Source organism: Pongo pygmaeus, chromosome 18 (genome assembly GCF_028885625.2).
Source record: "Pongo pygmaeus isolate AG05252 chromosome 18, NHGRI_mPonPyg2-v2.0_pri, whole genome shotgun sequence".
Lineage (NCBI taxonomy): Eukaryota > Metazoa > Chordata > Mammalia > Primates > Hominidae > Pongo > Pongo pygmaeus.
The window spans coordinates 50,303,345-50,318,985 of NC_072391.2; the positions used below are offsets into that span (position 1 = coordinate 50,303,345).

General features: G+C 36.9%; 1 protein-coding gene across 24 annotated transcripts in view; it reads left to right on the forward strand.

Moving 5' to 3' along the window:
* CHD9 (chromodomain helicase DNA binding protein 9) overlaps window positions 1-15,641 on the forward strand; it is a 275,732-nt gene that overhangs the window by 143,648 nt on the left and 116,443 nt on the right. For 21 of the 24 annotated variants that reach the window (XM_054453479.2, XM_054453475.2, XM_054453480.2 and 18 more), the window contains one exon: window positions 14,202-14,533. In XM_054453479.2, the coding sequence (XP_054309454.2) occupies window positions 14,202-14,533 (332 nt within the window). Of the gene's footprint in view, window positions 1-12,641; window positions 13,068-14,201; window positions 14,534-15,641 lie in introns of those variants that run through there. The other 3 variants (XM_054453495.2, XM_054453497.2, XM_054453496.2) reach the window with 1 other exon arrangement.

Below are 15,641 nucleotides of genomic sequence, written 5' to 3' on the forward strand. Positions count from 1 at the left end.
GCTGGGATTACAGGCTCCTGCCACCCCACCCAGCTAATTTTTTGTATTTTTAGTAGAGATAGGGTTTCACCGTATTAGCCAGGATGGTCTCAATCTCCTGACCTCGTGATCCGCCCGCCTCGGCCTCCCAAAGTGCTAGGATTACAGGCGTGACCCACCACACCCGGCCTCAATATTTGTTTAAAGAGTTGAACTTCTTTCAAGCCTCAAAAAATAATTTCTTTTCCATGTGATATTTTAAATGGACTGTCATGCAGTTCCTCTTCTTGTGTCCTTTTTCTCTTAAGTCAAACATGCTCAATTTTTTAAAATGTATGTAGGAATATTGAATCTTGTCACATAGATGTGTTCCTCTGTACAGATGGAATGGGAACGCCTAGGATATTTAAGGAAGCAGTTTTCTTAGTTCAGATTTTCTATAGATAAGTCTTTGATAGCATGGAATTATTGCCAATCCTAGTTTTCATTATTTTATAAGTCTTATAAAAATGTAAAAATCTTTTTAATTGGAATTTGCATTTGAATATAGCAGATTAAGATCTCTTTATTTTGCCACCAAACTTTTTTTTTTTTTTCATTGAGAAGCATTACTCAGAGTTAGCCAAACTGCAAAGTTAGCACAGTCCCAAGACTGTCCTCACTTCTGACACCAGCTACAAGTTCTGGGGGTTCCCAAAAGTACCCTCAGTTTCAATAATTTGCCAGCAGGACTAACCAAACCCACTGAAAACTGTTACAGTCATAGTTACACTTTTATTACAAGGAATCTCCAAAATAGGACAGACCAATATAATTATTGTGTTGAATGGCATCAAATGAAATGGAAGCATTCATTGACCTCTTAGAATAGTGTTTTGGGCTGGGTCTGGTGGCTCACGTCTGTAATCCTAGCACTTTGGGAGGCTGAGGCGGGCGGATCACGAGGTCAGGAGATCGAGACCATCCTGGCTAACATGGTGACCCTGTCTCTACTAAAAATACAAAAAATTAGCTGGGCATGGTGGCAGGCACCTGTAGTCCCAGCTACTCGGGAGGCTGAGGCAGGAGAATGGTGTGAATCCAATAAGCGGAGCTTGCAGTGAGTCAAGATCGTGCCACTGCACTCCAGCCTGGGCAACAGAGCGAGACTCTGTCTCGAAAACAAACAAAAAAAAAAGAATAGTGTTTTGAAAACTTATTGGCTGGATTTCAGCATATGTGTCTATTTATAAATGTTTCTAAATGTATACATGTAGTGGGGTGTATGTGTGTGTGTGTTTAGTAAGATATAACCAGTGTTTCACAAAACACTAATCTACTTCATTTATAAAGAATGTTGGTTACTATCCACTGAATTGATGGCCCATAATGAGATTACAGCTCTTAGTTCATAAACACTTAGACAATCAGACCATTGAGAATAATGACGATGGGCCATTACTAGAAGAAATAAACTTAAAATTGTAGGACCTGAACAGATAAGATCTGGAGAGAACTTGAGGTACAGAGTACTCACTTCTACAGATGGGATAGTTTCTAGATGAATAGACAAGAAAGTATAGTTTGTGCAAATGTTATAGGGAAACTTATTGATAAGATATAAACCAGCATGTTGGACATTTTGCTTTGTAGATAATTTCTCACACCTGCTTATGATAATTTTTAATTCATCTTTCCTCTGATCTTTACATGGCTAGTTCTTTCTTTTCATTCAGAATTCAGTATTAATGGTACCTCCTCCATGAGACTCTCCCTCAACCTATTCTAAAATGATCACCCTATCACCTTTCATCACAGCATCCTATTTTCATTCTCTGTATAACCTTTACCCTTGCTTCATGTTTTTCCTATTTGCTTACCCCCCTTTCTTTTTTTGTTTTTTGAGACGGAGTTTTGCTCTTGTTGCCCAGGCTGGAGTGCAATGGCACAATCTCGGCTCACCGCAACCTCTGCCTCCCGGGTTCAAGTGATTCTCCTGCCTCAGCCTCCACAGTAGCTGGGATTACAGGCATGCGCCACCACGCCTGGCTAATTTTGTATTTTTAGTAGAGACGAGGTTTCTCTATGTTGGTTAGGCTGGTCTCTTTCTAAAATGTTAGCTACATTAGGAAAGAAACTTTTTCCTCATGGCTGGGCACGGTGGCTCACACCTATAATCTCAGTACTTTGGGAGGCCAAGATGGGCAGATCACTTGAGGCCAGGAGTTTGAGACCAGCCTGTCCAACATGGCAAAACCTTGTCTCTACAAAAAATACAAAATTAGCCGGGTATGGTGGTGCCTCAGGAAGCTGAGGCATGAGAATCACTTGAACCCGAGAGGTGGAGGTTGCAGTGAGCTGAGATCGTGCCACTGCACTCCAGCCTGGGTAACAGAGCGAAACTCTGTCTCAAAAAAAAAAAAAACAAACAAACTTTTTTTCACTATTGTTTTATTTCCAGCACTTAACAGCAATATCTGGTGAACAGTATGTATTCGTATAATATGTCTGAGTGAGTAATCTAGTTCATGATCCTCTTAAGCCAAAAGAGAATACATTTCTCATGGAGAGACTAGAGTACAGCATAATTACTACCTCCTTTGTTCTATAGACTATATTTCTGTTTGTACAGTCTACAGTCTTAAGATTGAATTTGCTTTTCTGGGCCAGCTATTACTCTGTACACTGATTTTGTTTATAAGTCATGTACCATTTATTTTTTACAGTCATGTGCTGCATAACAATGTTTTGGTTAACAATGGAAGCATATACAATGGTGGTTTCATCATATTTTTACTATACCTTTTCTGTGTTTAGATACACAAATACCATTGAATTCTAATTGCCTAAAGTATTAGCTACAGTAACATGCTATAGAAGTTTGTTGCCTAGGAACAGTAGGCTATACCATATAGCCTAGGTGTATAGTAGGCTATGCTATCTAGGTTTGTGTAAGTATATTCTATGATGTTCATATAATGATGAAATTGCCTAATGACAGATTTCTCAGAATGTATCCCCATCATTAAGCAATGCATGGCTGTACTTAAGTAGTTGTTTTGTGTGTACACACATGCATACTCATGTATCGGTTCAGCTTCATAAGATTTTTAAATTTTATTTTATTTTATTTTTTTAGAGATAGGATCTTGCTCTGTTGCCAAGGCTAGAGTGCAGTGGCGCAGTCATAGCTCACTGCAGCCTCAAACTCTTGGGCTCAAGGGATCCTTCTGCCTCAGCTACCCAAGTAGCCAGGACTACAGGTGCCCACCACCACACCCAATTTTTTTCTTTTTGTAGAGATGTGGTCTTGGTGTGTTGCTCAGGCTGGTCTCAAACTCCTGGCCTCAAGCAATCCTCCTGCCTTGGCCTCCCAAAGTGCTGGGATTACAGGCATGAGGCACCATGCTTGACCATGAGATTTTTTTTTTAAATTAACATTTGTAAGTATGATCATTCAACTAAGAAGGGAGTGTCTAATTAAGAACTAATGGTAGGGTACCTGAAGAGATATTAAGCTGAAATGAAAAGTCAGTAGGAATGTAGGAGATAGCACCAGTTCACAAATTTAAACTGGAAATATTCAATTAGAGAGGTTTAGTGCAAGCTGAAGAAGAATCTGTTGGATGAATTTTGGAAGGGCTCAGTTGACATGCTTAGGATTTCTCTTCCTTTTTTTTTTTTCTTTTTTTTGGGGGGTGCTGGGGGTTGGAGGAGGCATGGTCTTTCTGTCGCCCAGGCTAGATTGCAGTGGCGCGAGCAAGTCCACTGCAGCCTTGACCTCCTGGGCTCAAGCAATCCTCCCACCTCAGCCTCCTGAGTAGCTGGGATTCCAAGTGTGAGCCACCATACTCAGCTGATTTTTAAATTTTTTTGTAGAGATGGGATCTCGCTCTGTTGCCCAGGCTGGTCTCGAACTCCTAAGCAGTCCTCAGCCTCCCAAAGTGCTGGGATTACAGATGAGAGCTACTGTGCCTGGCCCCATAGATGGATTTTTATTGAAACCACTTAATGACTCTATATCTTAAAATCTGATCCTGTTACTTCTCTCTATATAGTCATTTATTGATTCCCTGATTCATTCAGCATATATTAATATATATTCATATAGACAAACATGTATATATATTTTGAAAATACAAAATTTCACCTTTTGTTTTACTTAATCAAAGTCATGTTTGAAATTATTTTTAGATTTTTAAAGTTTTATTTTTACAGATTTAGAGGTACAAGTACAGTTGAGATACATAGATATTTGAATAGTGGTGAAGTTTGGGCATTTAGTGTACTCATCACCTATATAGTATACATTGTACCCAACTGGTAGTATTTCATCCCTGACTCTGCTCCCACCCTTCCACCTTTTAGAGTCTCCAGTGTCTGTTGTTTCACCCTGTATGTCTATGCATTCCCATTGTTTAGCTCCCACATGTAAGTGAGAACATGTAGTTTCCATTTGCTTCTTAACCTACTGTAGTGTGGCTTCCATCTCAGCCACTTCCATCTTGACCATTAAACTATTCTTACCATAAAACTGGAATATCTTACAGTACCAGAAAATAAGGAAGTGCTTGAAATACGGTGGGGTTGTGAACACAGGAACCAACTTGAAGGAGCTGTAAATGGCCAAAGTTAGGACAGTTTGAACAAGTAAGTAATCATAGTGTCAGATTATAAACCATAGAAAGAAAGTAATATCGGCTGGGCACGGTGGCTCACGCCTGTAATCCTAGCACTTTGGGAGGCCGAGGCGGGTGGATCACCTGAGGTCAGGAGTTCGAGACCAGCCTGGCCAACATGGCAAAACCCTGTCTCTACTAAAAATACAAAAACATGAGGCTGGGCACGGTGGCTCATGCCTGTAATCCCAGCACTTTGGGAGGCTGAGGTGGGCTGATCATGAGGTCAGGAGTTCGAGACCAGCCTGATCAACATGGTGAAACCCCATCTCTACTAAAAATACAGAAATTAGCTGGGTGTGGTGGCGTGCACCTATAGTCCCAGCTACTCAGGAGGCTGAGGCAGGAGAATTGCTTGAACCCAGGAGGCAGGGGTTGCAGTGAGCCGAGATCACACCACTGCACTCCATTCTGGGCAACAGAGCAACACTCTGTCTCAAAAAAAAAAAAAACACACAAAAATTAGCCAGGCATGGTGGTGGATACCTGTAATCCCCACTACTTGGGAGGCTGAGGCATGAGAATTGCTTGAACCCAGGGAATGGAGGTTGTAGTGAGCCAAGATTTAGGAGTCTATATTGGTACAAATGAATGAATAAATTAAAAGGAAGAAGAGGCAGCTCTTGTTTAGAGTAGAATTCCAATTGAAAATGTGGAAGGAATTATGGAAATAGAAACTTTCCATTAGGCAAATACCACAGTAATGATTGTTATGGGCAAGAACCAATGAATGCTAGAATTATTTATTGGGCAAATGTATATGGGAAACAGGATATTTGCCTAGTCTCAAAATATCTTCCCATAAAATATGTATTAATTATAAAAAAAGACATTTACATGGAGAATAAATTGGCAGACACTACTTTAACCAAGTAACCAAGGGTAACATCACCAATAATAAGACACTGACATCGTATACTCTCTGATATGATGTACTGAGAAGAGCACAGTATCACATCACAGCAATAACAATAACCATACCTAATATCTCTCAGTATTTGTATGCCTGACACCATGCTAAAGCACTCTACAAGCATTATCTATTAGGTTTCACAAGAGTCCTATTAGATGAATACTGTTATTATCTACATTTTACAGTTGAGGAAGCTGAGGCCCAGGTAAATGATGGAACTGGAACCAGAACCCAGGGCTGGCTGGCTCAAAAACCCATTCCCTTAATCACAATGTTATGCTGAGAATAGCTTTAAGTATTGGGGATAATTTATGGACTGATGAATTCAGCATATTTAATGTTTTCAGCAAGTAGTGAACTTGGTGAGGTTTGTGATTTGATGTTTTAAAAATATACTTTTGACTTATTTGGAAGCAACAAGTTTGCTTGGAAAAGTACTGCAAACTAATGTAAAATAGATTAAATACTATTTGTTTTTAGCTCATGTATGACCTTTTTCTAAATCAACAATATTTTATCAATTATTCTGGCATTTTTATCAAAACCACTTAGTACCCCTATATCTTAAAGTGTGATCCTGTTCTCTCTATATAATCATTTGTTAATTCCCTAATTCCTTCAGCATAAAGTCTAGATATTTTAACATAACCTATAACACTGTTGATAATCTAGTCTGTTACATTTTAGTCCTTGTTGCTTATCATTCTCCCACAGGCATCTCCTTTCCTTGTCATGCCAAACTACTTGTTATTCCAGAATATAAATTTTTTAATTTCTTTATTATATAACATTTCAAGTGACACAGAAGTAGAGTATCCATCTCCCAGCTACCAACAGCTGTCAATTTATATGGCCACTGTTGCATCTGTACTACCCTCTAATGAACATAGCCACCCCCTCCATGGATATTTTTGAAGTACATCTTAGTCTTATCATTCATCTAAAAATACATTGATGTATACATCTAAAAGACAAAAATTTGGGGGGATTGGTTTGAGGGTTTTTTTTGTTTTTTTTTTTTTTGAGATAGGGTTTTGCTCTGCCACCCAACCCAACCTGAGTACAGGGGCTAATCATAGGTCCCTGCAACCTCAAGCTCCTGGGCTCAAGTAATCCTCCCACCTCAGCCTCCCAAGCAGCTAGGACTACAGATGTGCACCATCACACTTAGCTAAGTTTAAATTTTTTTTTTTTAAGAGATTGTGTCTTGCTGTGTTGCCCAGGCTGGCCTTGGACTCCTGGCCTCAAGCGATCCTCCTGCCTTGGCCTCCCAAAGTTCTGGGATTACAGGCATGAGCCACCATGCGTGCGTTAGATTTTTGTCTTTAAAACACAACTGCAAAAGCAGTTTCACACCTAAAAAGATAACCGTAATTCTTATATAATCAAATATCTGGTCAGGGTTTCTATATCTCCAGTTGCTAAGTAAATTTATTTTTACAGTTGGCTGTTTCAGGCCAATATCTAAACTTAGAAAACATATAAACCAAATGCAATGCTCCACATGTTGCATTTTACTGAGGTCTTTTAAGTTTCTCTCTCTCTTCTTTTTTTTTTTTCTATTTTGTCATTCCAATTAGTCTTAAGTCTCATTTACTCTGTGGTTCCCCTTTTTTGTTTTGTTTCTTACAATTTCTTTGTTGAAGAAATAGAGTCCTTTGTCCTATGGAGTTTCCTACACTCTGGATTTTACTGATTACATCCCCATTTTGCTGATTACATCTGGATTTTGTTGATTGCATTTAACAAGTTCCTTTTTTCCCTGTGCTTCCTGTAAGCTAGATGTACATTTGTGTTTAAAAAAGAAACAAAACTTGTATGAACACCTACTGTTTGCCTGGACTTTTATGTGAATGCTTAAAATAAAGCCAACCCTTAAAAAGTATTACTGTATCAATGCAAATTAAGATTATGACACTTAAAAAAAAAGGAATGTCATGGTTATCTAAAAGTATAAACCTGGGTACTACTGCGAGTCACAAGACGAAAATAAACCTTTTAATTTGTGAGCATGGTAGTTCACAGATGTAAAGAAAGTGAAGTGAAATAATTGTTCCACTTCCATGAAAAACTCTGAAAACAAATCTAAGGGTAAAATTCAGAAAAAGTTTGACATTATAATTTGCTCTTGGATCAGTTTTTTTCTCTTTTCTCTTTAAACATGTCTTTATTGATAGTTTGAAGAAAAATATAGTATGCATTAAATAAAAATCAAAAGAAGCCACGATACTAATGTTTGACACATATTACTAAAATTAACTACAAATCTATTGTTTTTAGGTTGATTTAATATGAATATTTAAGTAAATAATTATTATGCTTCTATTTTAAAAATAAGGAGACTAAAAACCAGTACACCAGCTTACAATAAACAATTTAAGAGAAGTAAAATGCCTTATTAAATTATCTTTATAATACCAAATTACTTTAAGATACTTTCCTTTTAGTATTTTTCCTTTAGTATTTAGTAAGAGGTTTTAATTCTTTCCTTTCTTGGCTTCCATGGCACCACTGTCTCCTGATACTTACCTTACCATTCTTGCATTTTCTTGTTGTTTTCCTTCAATAGCTCCTCTTCATCTGCTAGCTCCTGAAACTTGTTGTTTTTGGGTTTCACCACTGGTTCTCTTCTGTTATTCTATATTGTCTCTCTAGGCAGATAAACTCATTCTTGCTCAAGGCTTGCTATCTTCTGTTTTATGTCCTCTTCCATTGAAACTTCCATCCACCTAGTCCTCCAAGCCTAAAGCCTAAGAGTTTTCCTCTCTCTTGAGAAAGGTTGGGAGAATTTTAGCTACAATGCAGTTATACCTCTGTTGTTGAAAATTTATTGTACTGTGTTTTACTTTTACTAAGGAATTATATCTGGGACCTTGTGTTTCTTCGTATTTAAAAAATATGTCAAGTAGGGCCAGGCATGGTGGCTCACGCTTGTAATCCCAGCACTATGGGAGGCCAAGATGGGCAGATCACGAGGTCAGGAGATCGAGACCATCCTGGCTAACATGGTGAAACCCCGTCTCTACTAAAAATACAAAAAAATTAGCCGGGCGTGGTGGCAGGCGCCTGTAGTCCCAGCTACTCGTGAGCCTGAGGCAGGAGAATGGTGTGAACATGGGAGGCGGAGCTTGCAGTGAGCCGAGATCACACCACTGCACTCCAGCCTGGGCGACAGAGCAAGACTCCATCTCAAAAAAAAAAAAAAAAAATATATATATATATATATATACATATATATATATATTTATTTCAAGTAGAACATTTCTTTATCTAGATAACGCGCGTGTGTGTGTGTGTGTGTGTGTGTGTGTATAACCTTCACCACCCCAGCCTGCCAGGAGAGGAACCTGTTCTCTGAATGTACAGTGGTCATGTGATCATTTTCCCCTTCTCTTTTTGAAAATTTATAATTTCTACTTATATCCACACACTAGTGATTCAGTAATTTTATTAATACAACTAAAATATTGGAAATGGAGGAATTCCCCAATATGGCTGTTGGGTACATGTGAAATTATTTCACCAGAGGAGAAAGGACCTAAGTCCCCACTCAGATTTTAAAACCTCTAATTTCTTGCCCAAATCTCTTTGCTTCTTTTCCTTATGAAGGAAAAGGTGAGTAACAGGTAGTGTGAAAAATTCTAATTTTATTAGAGGCATGAAGTGCATGCATAAGGGTCTGACACCATCCTCTTCTACTCTATTTGTTTTTTTGTTTTTGTTTTGTTGTTTTTTTTTTTCAGTAGTTGTCTGGACCCTTTAAATGTATATCATGACTTGCTATTAGGTCATGACCTGTCTTTGACAAACGCTTATACTATAAATCTTTGAGTTTCCCCAGTACTGAAATATGATATCTAGAGTCTTCCATATATTCCTTCCAGGTGCTATCAAAACAACATATCACATATGATATCATCTCTTGTACTATAGGTTTTCTTTTTTAATGAATATTTGGATATGATATTAATATATGTGCCTTTTGTGTATTTTTTTTGTTTATATGTTTGTTTGTTTATTTGTTTTGAGACAGAGTCTCACTCTGTTGCCCAGGCTACAGTATGGTGGCGTGATCTCAGCTGACTGCAACCTCCACCTCCTGGGTTCAAGCGATTCTCCTGCCTCAGCCCCCTGAGTAACTGGGATTACAGATGTGCACCACCATGCCCAGCTAGTTTTTGTATTTTTAGTAGACACGGGGTTTCACCATGTTGGCCAAGCTGATCTAGAACTCCTGATCTCAAGTGATCCATCCACCTTGGCCTCCCCAAGTGCTGGTATTACAGGCATGAGCCACCACGCCCGGCCTATTATTTTAATCATACAAGCTCATGGGGAGCAAGGCCTGTGACTTTATTTTAAATTTTTAAATACTTTGTATTTTGAAACTATCACACTTACAGAAAAATTGCAAGTGTAGTACAAATAAATTATTTTACTCCATTTGAATAGGGTGCAGACCTAGTAATCCATCATCCCCAAAGACTTTGGTATATGTTTTCTACAGATCAGAACATTTCCTACATAACCACAGTATAACAAGTAGAAAGTTAATAAAGCAGGAGCTGTGGGGACTCAGAAGAGGAAAAAAACCCAAAATACAATTAAGTAGATTTGACAGAATTTGATGACTGCTTAGATGGGGGGGGAAGGGCAGAAAAACCATAACATTGTATGTTTGTGTGTGTGAATTGGGAAATGACCAGCATTAAAAATGTTCAGTTACTGAACACCTCAGTTGATATTCTGTGGGAGTATGGTTTTAAAATGCTGTATTCTAGTAGCAGAGGAAATATTTGATCGTAGATTTATTAAGATTTATTAAACAGTTGGGATTCTGAGTCAGGTAATAGAATCTATTGAAAAACTTTGTAAGACAAGTGAGTTGTTTTGGAAATCCTCCTGGGTTCTTTGAATAGTGTCAGTGAATTATAAGGGTAATGGAAGAAAACAGGAGGATCTGCATCTTACATTCCAGCCCTGACTTCTCTCTCTGATGATCTAGTCCCAAATTTCAAATTGCTAGAGATCTCCATTTCAAACTCAGTATGAAAAGAATTAAACTTGTCACACACACATATACATTCTTTCTCAACTAGGTTTCCTATTTCTTTTACTTTTTTTTTTTTTTTAATTAAGACAGTTTCACTCTTGTTGCCCAGGCTGGAGTGCAATGGCGTTATCTCTGCTCACCACAACCTCCGCCTCCCAGGTTCAAGCAATTCTCCTGCCTCAGCCTCCTGAGTAGCTGGGATTACAGGCATGCACCACCAGGCCCAGCTAATTTTGTATTTTTAGTAGAGACGATTTTTCTCCATGTTGGTCAGGCTGGTCTCGAACTCCCGACCTCAGGTGATCCGCCCACCTCGGCCTCCCAAAGTGCTGGGATTACAGGCGTGAGCCACCACACCCAGCCTTCTTTTACCTTTTTTTGGTCGAGAAACCAAGTGCTGGCTCTTCCTGCTCCTCAGCCATGCCTCACCTATGTCTAGTTGATTTCTACACTTTTGAAAGGGCACCGGGAAAAAAAAATTCATCCTAGCCTTATTATTTGGTATCTCTGCAATTTTGAGAATGTTACTACTTTCCTTTGTCCTTAAATTAATCTCTGTAAATTATGATAGTTGAACCAAACATGATTAAAATATAGTGGTTAGGAGTGTGGTCTCCCTAACGAGACCCCCTTGTCTTTTAATCCCTGCTCCACTATTCAATAGCTGTGTGATCTTGGGCAAGTCATTTCTCTATCCCCCAGTATCCTCATATATAAAATGGGAATAACAGTAGTACCTATCTCACAGGGTTGTTTTGAAGATTGAGTCAATATATAGGAAATATTAGGAATAGTGCCTGGTACGTAGTAAACACTACATTTTAGCTCTTATTATCATAATGATTTTTGTAATTGTTTGCTCTCTCAGTTCCATTCTGCCACTTTCTAATGCTACTATCAGAGTATTTCTCTCATTAGCCAGCCCCTTGTCTCCATTATCACTGTTATTACCCTATTATTAATCATGATTAAATTAGTTATTAAATGTAAAATAGTTAGAATAATCCCTGGCACTTAGTAAGTAGTCTGTAAGTGTTATCTCATTATTGTTATTATTTTCACATTGATGACATCTCAAGTCAGATCCTTTCCTTGTCCTTACTTGTCCTCTGCCTTTAATCTCTCATGCCGTCCAGATGGGTCTTTCTAGAGCCCTGTTTAGATAGTGTTGTTTCTGTTTTCAGGCCTTTGGTACCTAAAAGGGGCAGAGGGGGGAACCCAATGTTGTTTTATAGTGATATCAGATGACTAACCAGGACCAACTGAAAAAAATGGCATTGATGAAAGAGGTAAACTTGAATTTTAAAGCAGTGAAATTTTGTTTTAGTGATTTAAGGGCATTTCTTACTAAAATAGAATCAATTTTTATAGAAAGAAAAGTTGTACTGATGTTCAAATTCAAGTCGACTTGCTACGGAACTAAACCTACAGTTTTACCTGAAAAACTCATCAGTTCAGTTAAAATAGAAGGTTAGGAGGAAAGGTCAGAAAGGTTTTGAGTTTTTTATGTTACGAAAAAAATGTATTCATCCATGTTAAGACGATGAAACAATTTTAACATCGTTAGTAATCTTTATAAACAGTTCTCATTTGTTCATTTCAAAATTTTAAGCTTCTTTTTATAATTCAAATGAAAATAGCTTCATTTCTGTATTTTCAAAATAACAGTTAGCTTTTTGTTAGAAAAATTATAAGAAACCTTATCTAATTTCTTAAACTTATTTTGAGTTCATTTGCATGACCTCTTTAACCCTTTGCTAATCTTCAGCTATTTCATATTTTAAATATTTTAGAGTATCTTGGAGAAAAGTATTTTTCTCCAATAAAAATTGCTTTGGATTTTGTTTTTTTTAAAATATTGATAGCCACATAATGCCATTTTACCACAGTTTAGTTCTCAGGTGATTTTTTTAAAATCAGATTTTTATGTATATTTTTTAAAACTTTACTGCAGGAAATGGCAGAGTGAGAGTTAATGTGTTACATGGAGGGAAGAACAGTCCATTGGGGGTTAAATTGCAGAGTCTAATGGAATAATAACTGGTAGCACCATCTGCTGGCCTACTTCCGCAGAAGGAGTCAGTATTTTTAACGACATCTCTAATATTCATGCTGATGCATTTTGATGCTTTGTGCATTCATTTCTTTCTGTGCTTTGTTGGAATCTGGCTATCTGCTTACAGCTATTGAGGAAACTCAGCTTTTTAGGAGTGTTTACAGCCTTTTTCATACCTAAATAGGATGAACAGTAGATATAAACTTGCCAAGGCAGAAATGTGTTGATAAATCAAAATGTGTATTTGTGGAGGGTTGTGCATCTCTTGGTTGCAGCTTGCTAAATAGGCCATTTAGGAATCTTCTTTCAATGCTTTTTTCTTGAGCACTGCCTGGGGTGGTGAAAAAGCAGAGGGCAAGCCTTTGTCTGACGCCAAAAATGTCTTCAGTGAAGAGGCCAAGAGGAAGGGTAAGTGAAAGCCTGAATGAGTGGGAGGAGGAGGGGTTCTTTGGGCTAAAAGGCTAATGGGATTGAATAACCTTCCTTATTACTGGCTGCTGCTACGGGAGTCGTACTGCATCGCCATCTTGAGCTTGTTGCTGTTTCCTCGAGTCTTGGTTATTTGTTATAGCCTGTAGGCCTTAAGGTGGCATTTTAGTGAGCAATTCTAAACCCTCCTTCCTTTCCCAGTGCTGCAGCACTGCTATGAAACCTTTGATGAGGCAGGTATAGAAAAAATATCCAGTGAAGCACACTGGAATCAGCATGAAAATGTGTTTGGAAATTCCTGATGGTTTTTTCCTTTGGTATAGTCAGAGGCATGTTTACGGGTAAGAACATAACAAAACTGTGATCTAAGTATATGTGGATGAATGCGTGTTTGAAGAGGAAATTCATTTTAAAATGCTCTTGATCTGCTTCCTGTGATATTGCTAAATATTAATAATTTTAATGTAAAACTGTAAAACTTGTTTATTTCCCAAATTGCTTGAGCAAAATAATTATGATATAGAAAAAGAAAAAAATTTTCACATTTAACTCTTTCATGGGAAAACTAAAACTTTCTCTAATTTTAAGTATGAGAATGTCTGTTTACTAACTAGCTATGTTGCTGCATTTCAATATTAAATGATTTCAGGTTCTAGTCGTAAAGCAGAGGCTTTATTTTTCTAAAAGTCATAATAAACTGTATGGAGTAATTCTAAATTAAAATTATTTAAAAATTTATTAATGTTCAGAATTTTGGAGGGAAGAGGAAAGAAAAGACTTTTTATTCCAAATGCACAGAATATTTATGGGATAAAATTTGAATCAACTATCTTTACAGGACAAAACTTGAATCAACTAACCAAGAATGCTATGAAAATATCAATGAGTCTATATTATTCTTCTTTAACCTTCATTTTTAAAAGTAGCAATTGAGCTGTTCATATCTGTACTAATTTCTTGATAAGCAAAATGTTTTAAGTTTGTTTGTAGCACTCACATATTTGCTAATGTAATTTTACCTCTCTAAACATAATTTAAGATTTTCAGATATTTGTGACAATTGTTTTAGATGTACTTTGGTATATTCTATAAAAATTATTTTTATTTCTTTAGCCTCCATCTTCCAAGAAGAGCGATGGTTCTGGGACATATACTAAGTTGCAGAATACCCAGGTGAGGGTCATGTCTGAGAAGAAGCAGAGAAAAAAGGTGGAATCAGAAAGCAAGCAAGAAAAGGCTAATCGTATAATATCAGAGGCCATAGCAAAAGCAAAGGAGCGTGGGGAACGCAATATTCCACGAGTAATGAGCCCTGAAAACTTTCCTAGTGCTTCAGTTGAAGGAAAAGAGGAAAAGAAAGGTAGAAGGATGAAATCCAAGCCAAAGGACAAAGACAGCAAAAAAACAAAAACGTGTTCTAAGTTAAAAGAGAAGACAAAAATTGGGTAAGTTGGTTAAGAATTAAATTTAATTCCTTTCAATGTTTTGTTAAAGTTCAAACTGTCCAACCATCTACTTTTGATTTGAGTATATTTACTCCTATATTTGAGTTTTAAATTGTTGGCTACTATGTGTGCTTTATTTCATTGCCGAATGAATTAGATAATATTCCAGGATCTCCCAAATTTTATGGTTCGATGAATGTAGAATGTAGCATGTAGCTTTTTGTATGTTAATATTATTAAAAGGGATTTAAAGTAGTAAAATATTTCAGTATATGAATCAGGAAAAGGATAAAAACAAACAAAATGAAATCCATATTGCTGTGCCAATTTCATATTCACTTTCTTTACAGAGCATGCATTGAAATTCTTTGTAAGATTCTTTTTCTCTTGGTTGTACTTGTGCCTCACTGAGCACTCATAGTTTGGAAACATGAAATGTAATATTTTGTTATAAAACCACAACTTTGGACTGAATGAAATGGCAAAAAAAAAAATACCATATAAATCAACAATAAGTAGCTGCCAGTTCTTACTGATTTACTTCCATATAGTCTGATTTACTTTATGTAATAAAGAGGCCAGGTGAGGATTAATGCTCCAAGAGAATTATAAGGACAAAGAATTGCTCTAGGAGGATACATTAATCCTATGTATTTTACTGCTTATCCAAAACATTTTCAAAAAATAAAATACAGCAAATGTTATAATTTGCTTTATAGGTGTATTTGCTTAGCATGCAAGGGTAAGCATAACTAAGCCAACATAGTTTAGAATTGTTTTTTCAAGACTGGTTATTTTTGAGGACCTTATGTGGAAATTTTACATAAAGGGGTCAATCTAACTTTTCTCTTTTTCACAGAAAGTCCACAGTAAAGAATGTCTTTATTGTGAAAATCTTCATTTGCTCAGAAATTGTTGATATATTATATAGATATTTAGAACTAATGCAAATTTTATAAACCAAATGAATTCTTAGCATTTTAAATGTAACCACCAAATTATTTAGTTTGGTCCTTATGTCATTCAGGTCCAAACTACTAAATAATATGGGCTCTCTTGTTATAATAGATTAATAATAATATTGATTTTGCATTTTACTTGCAGACAG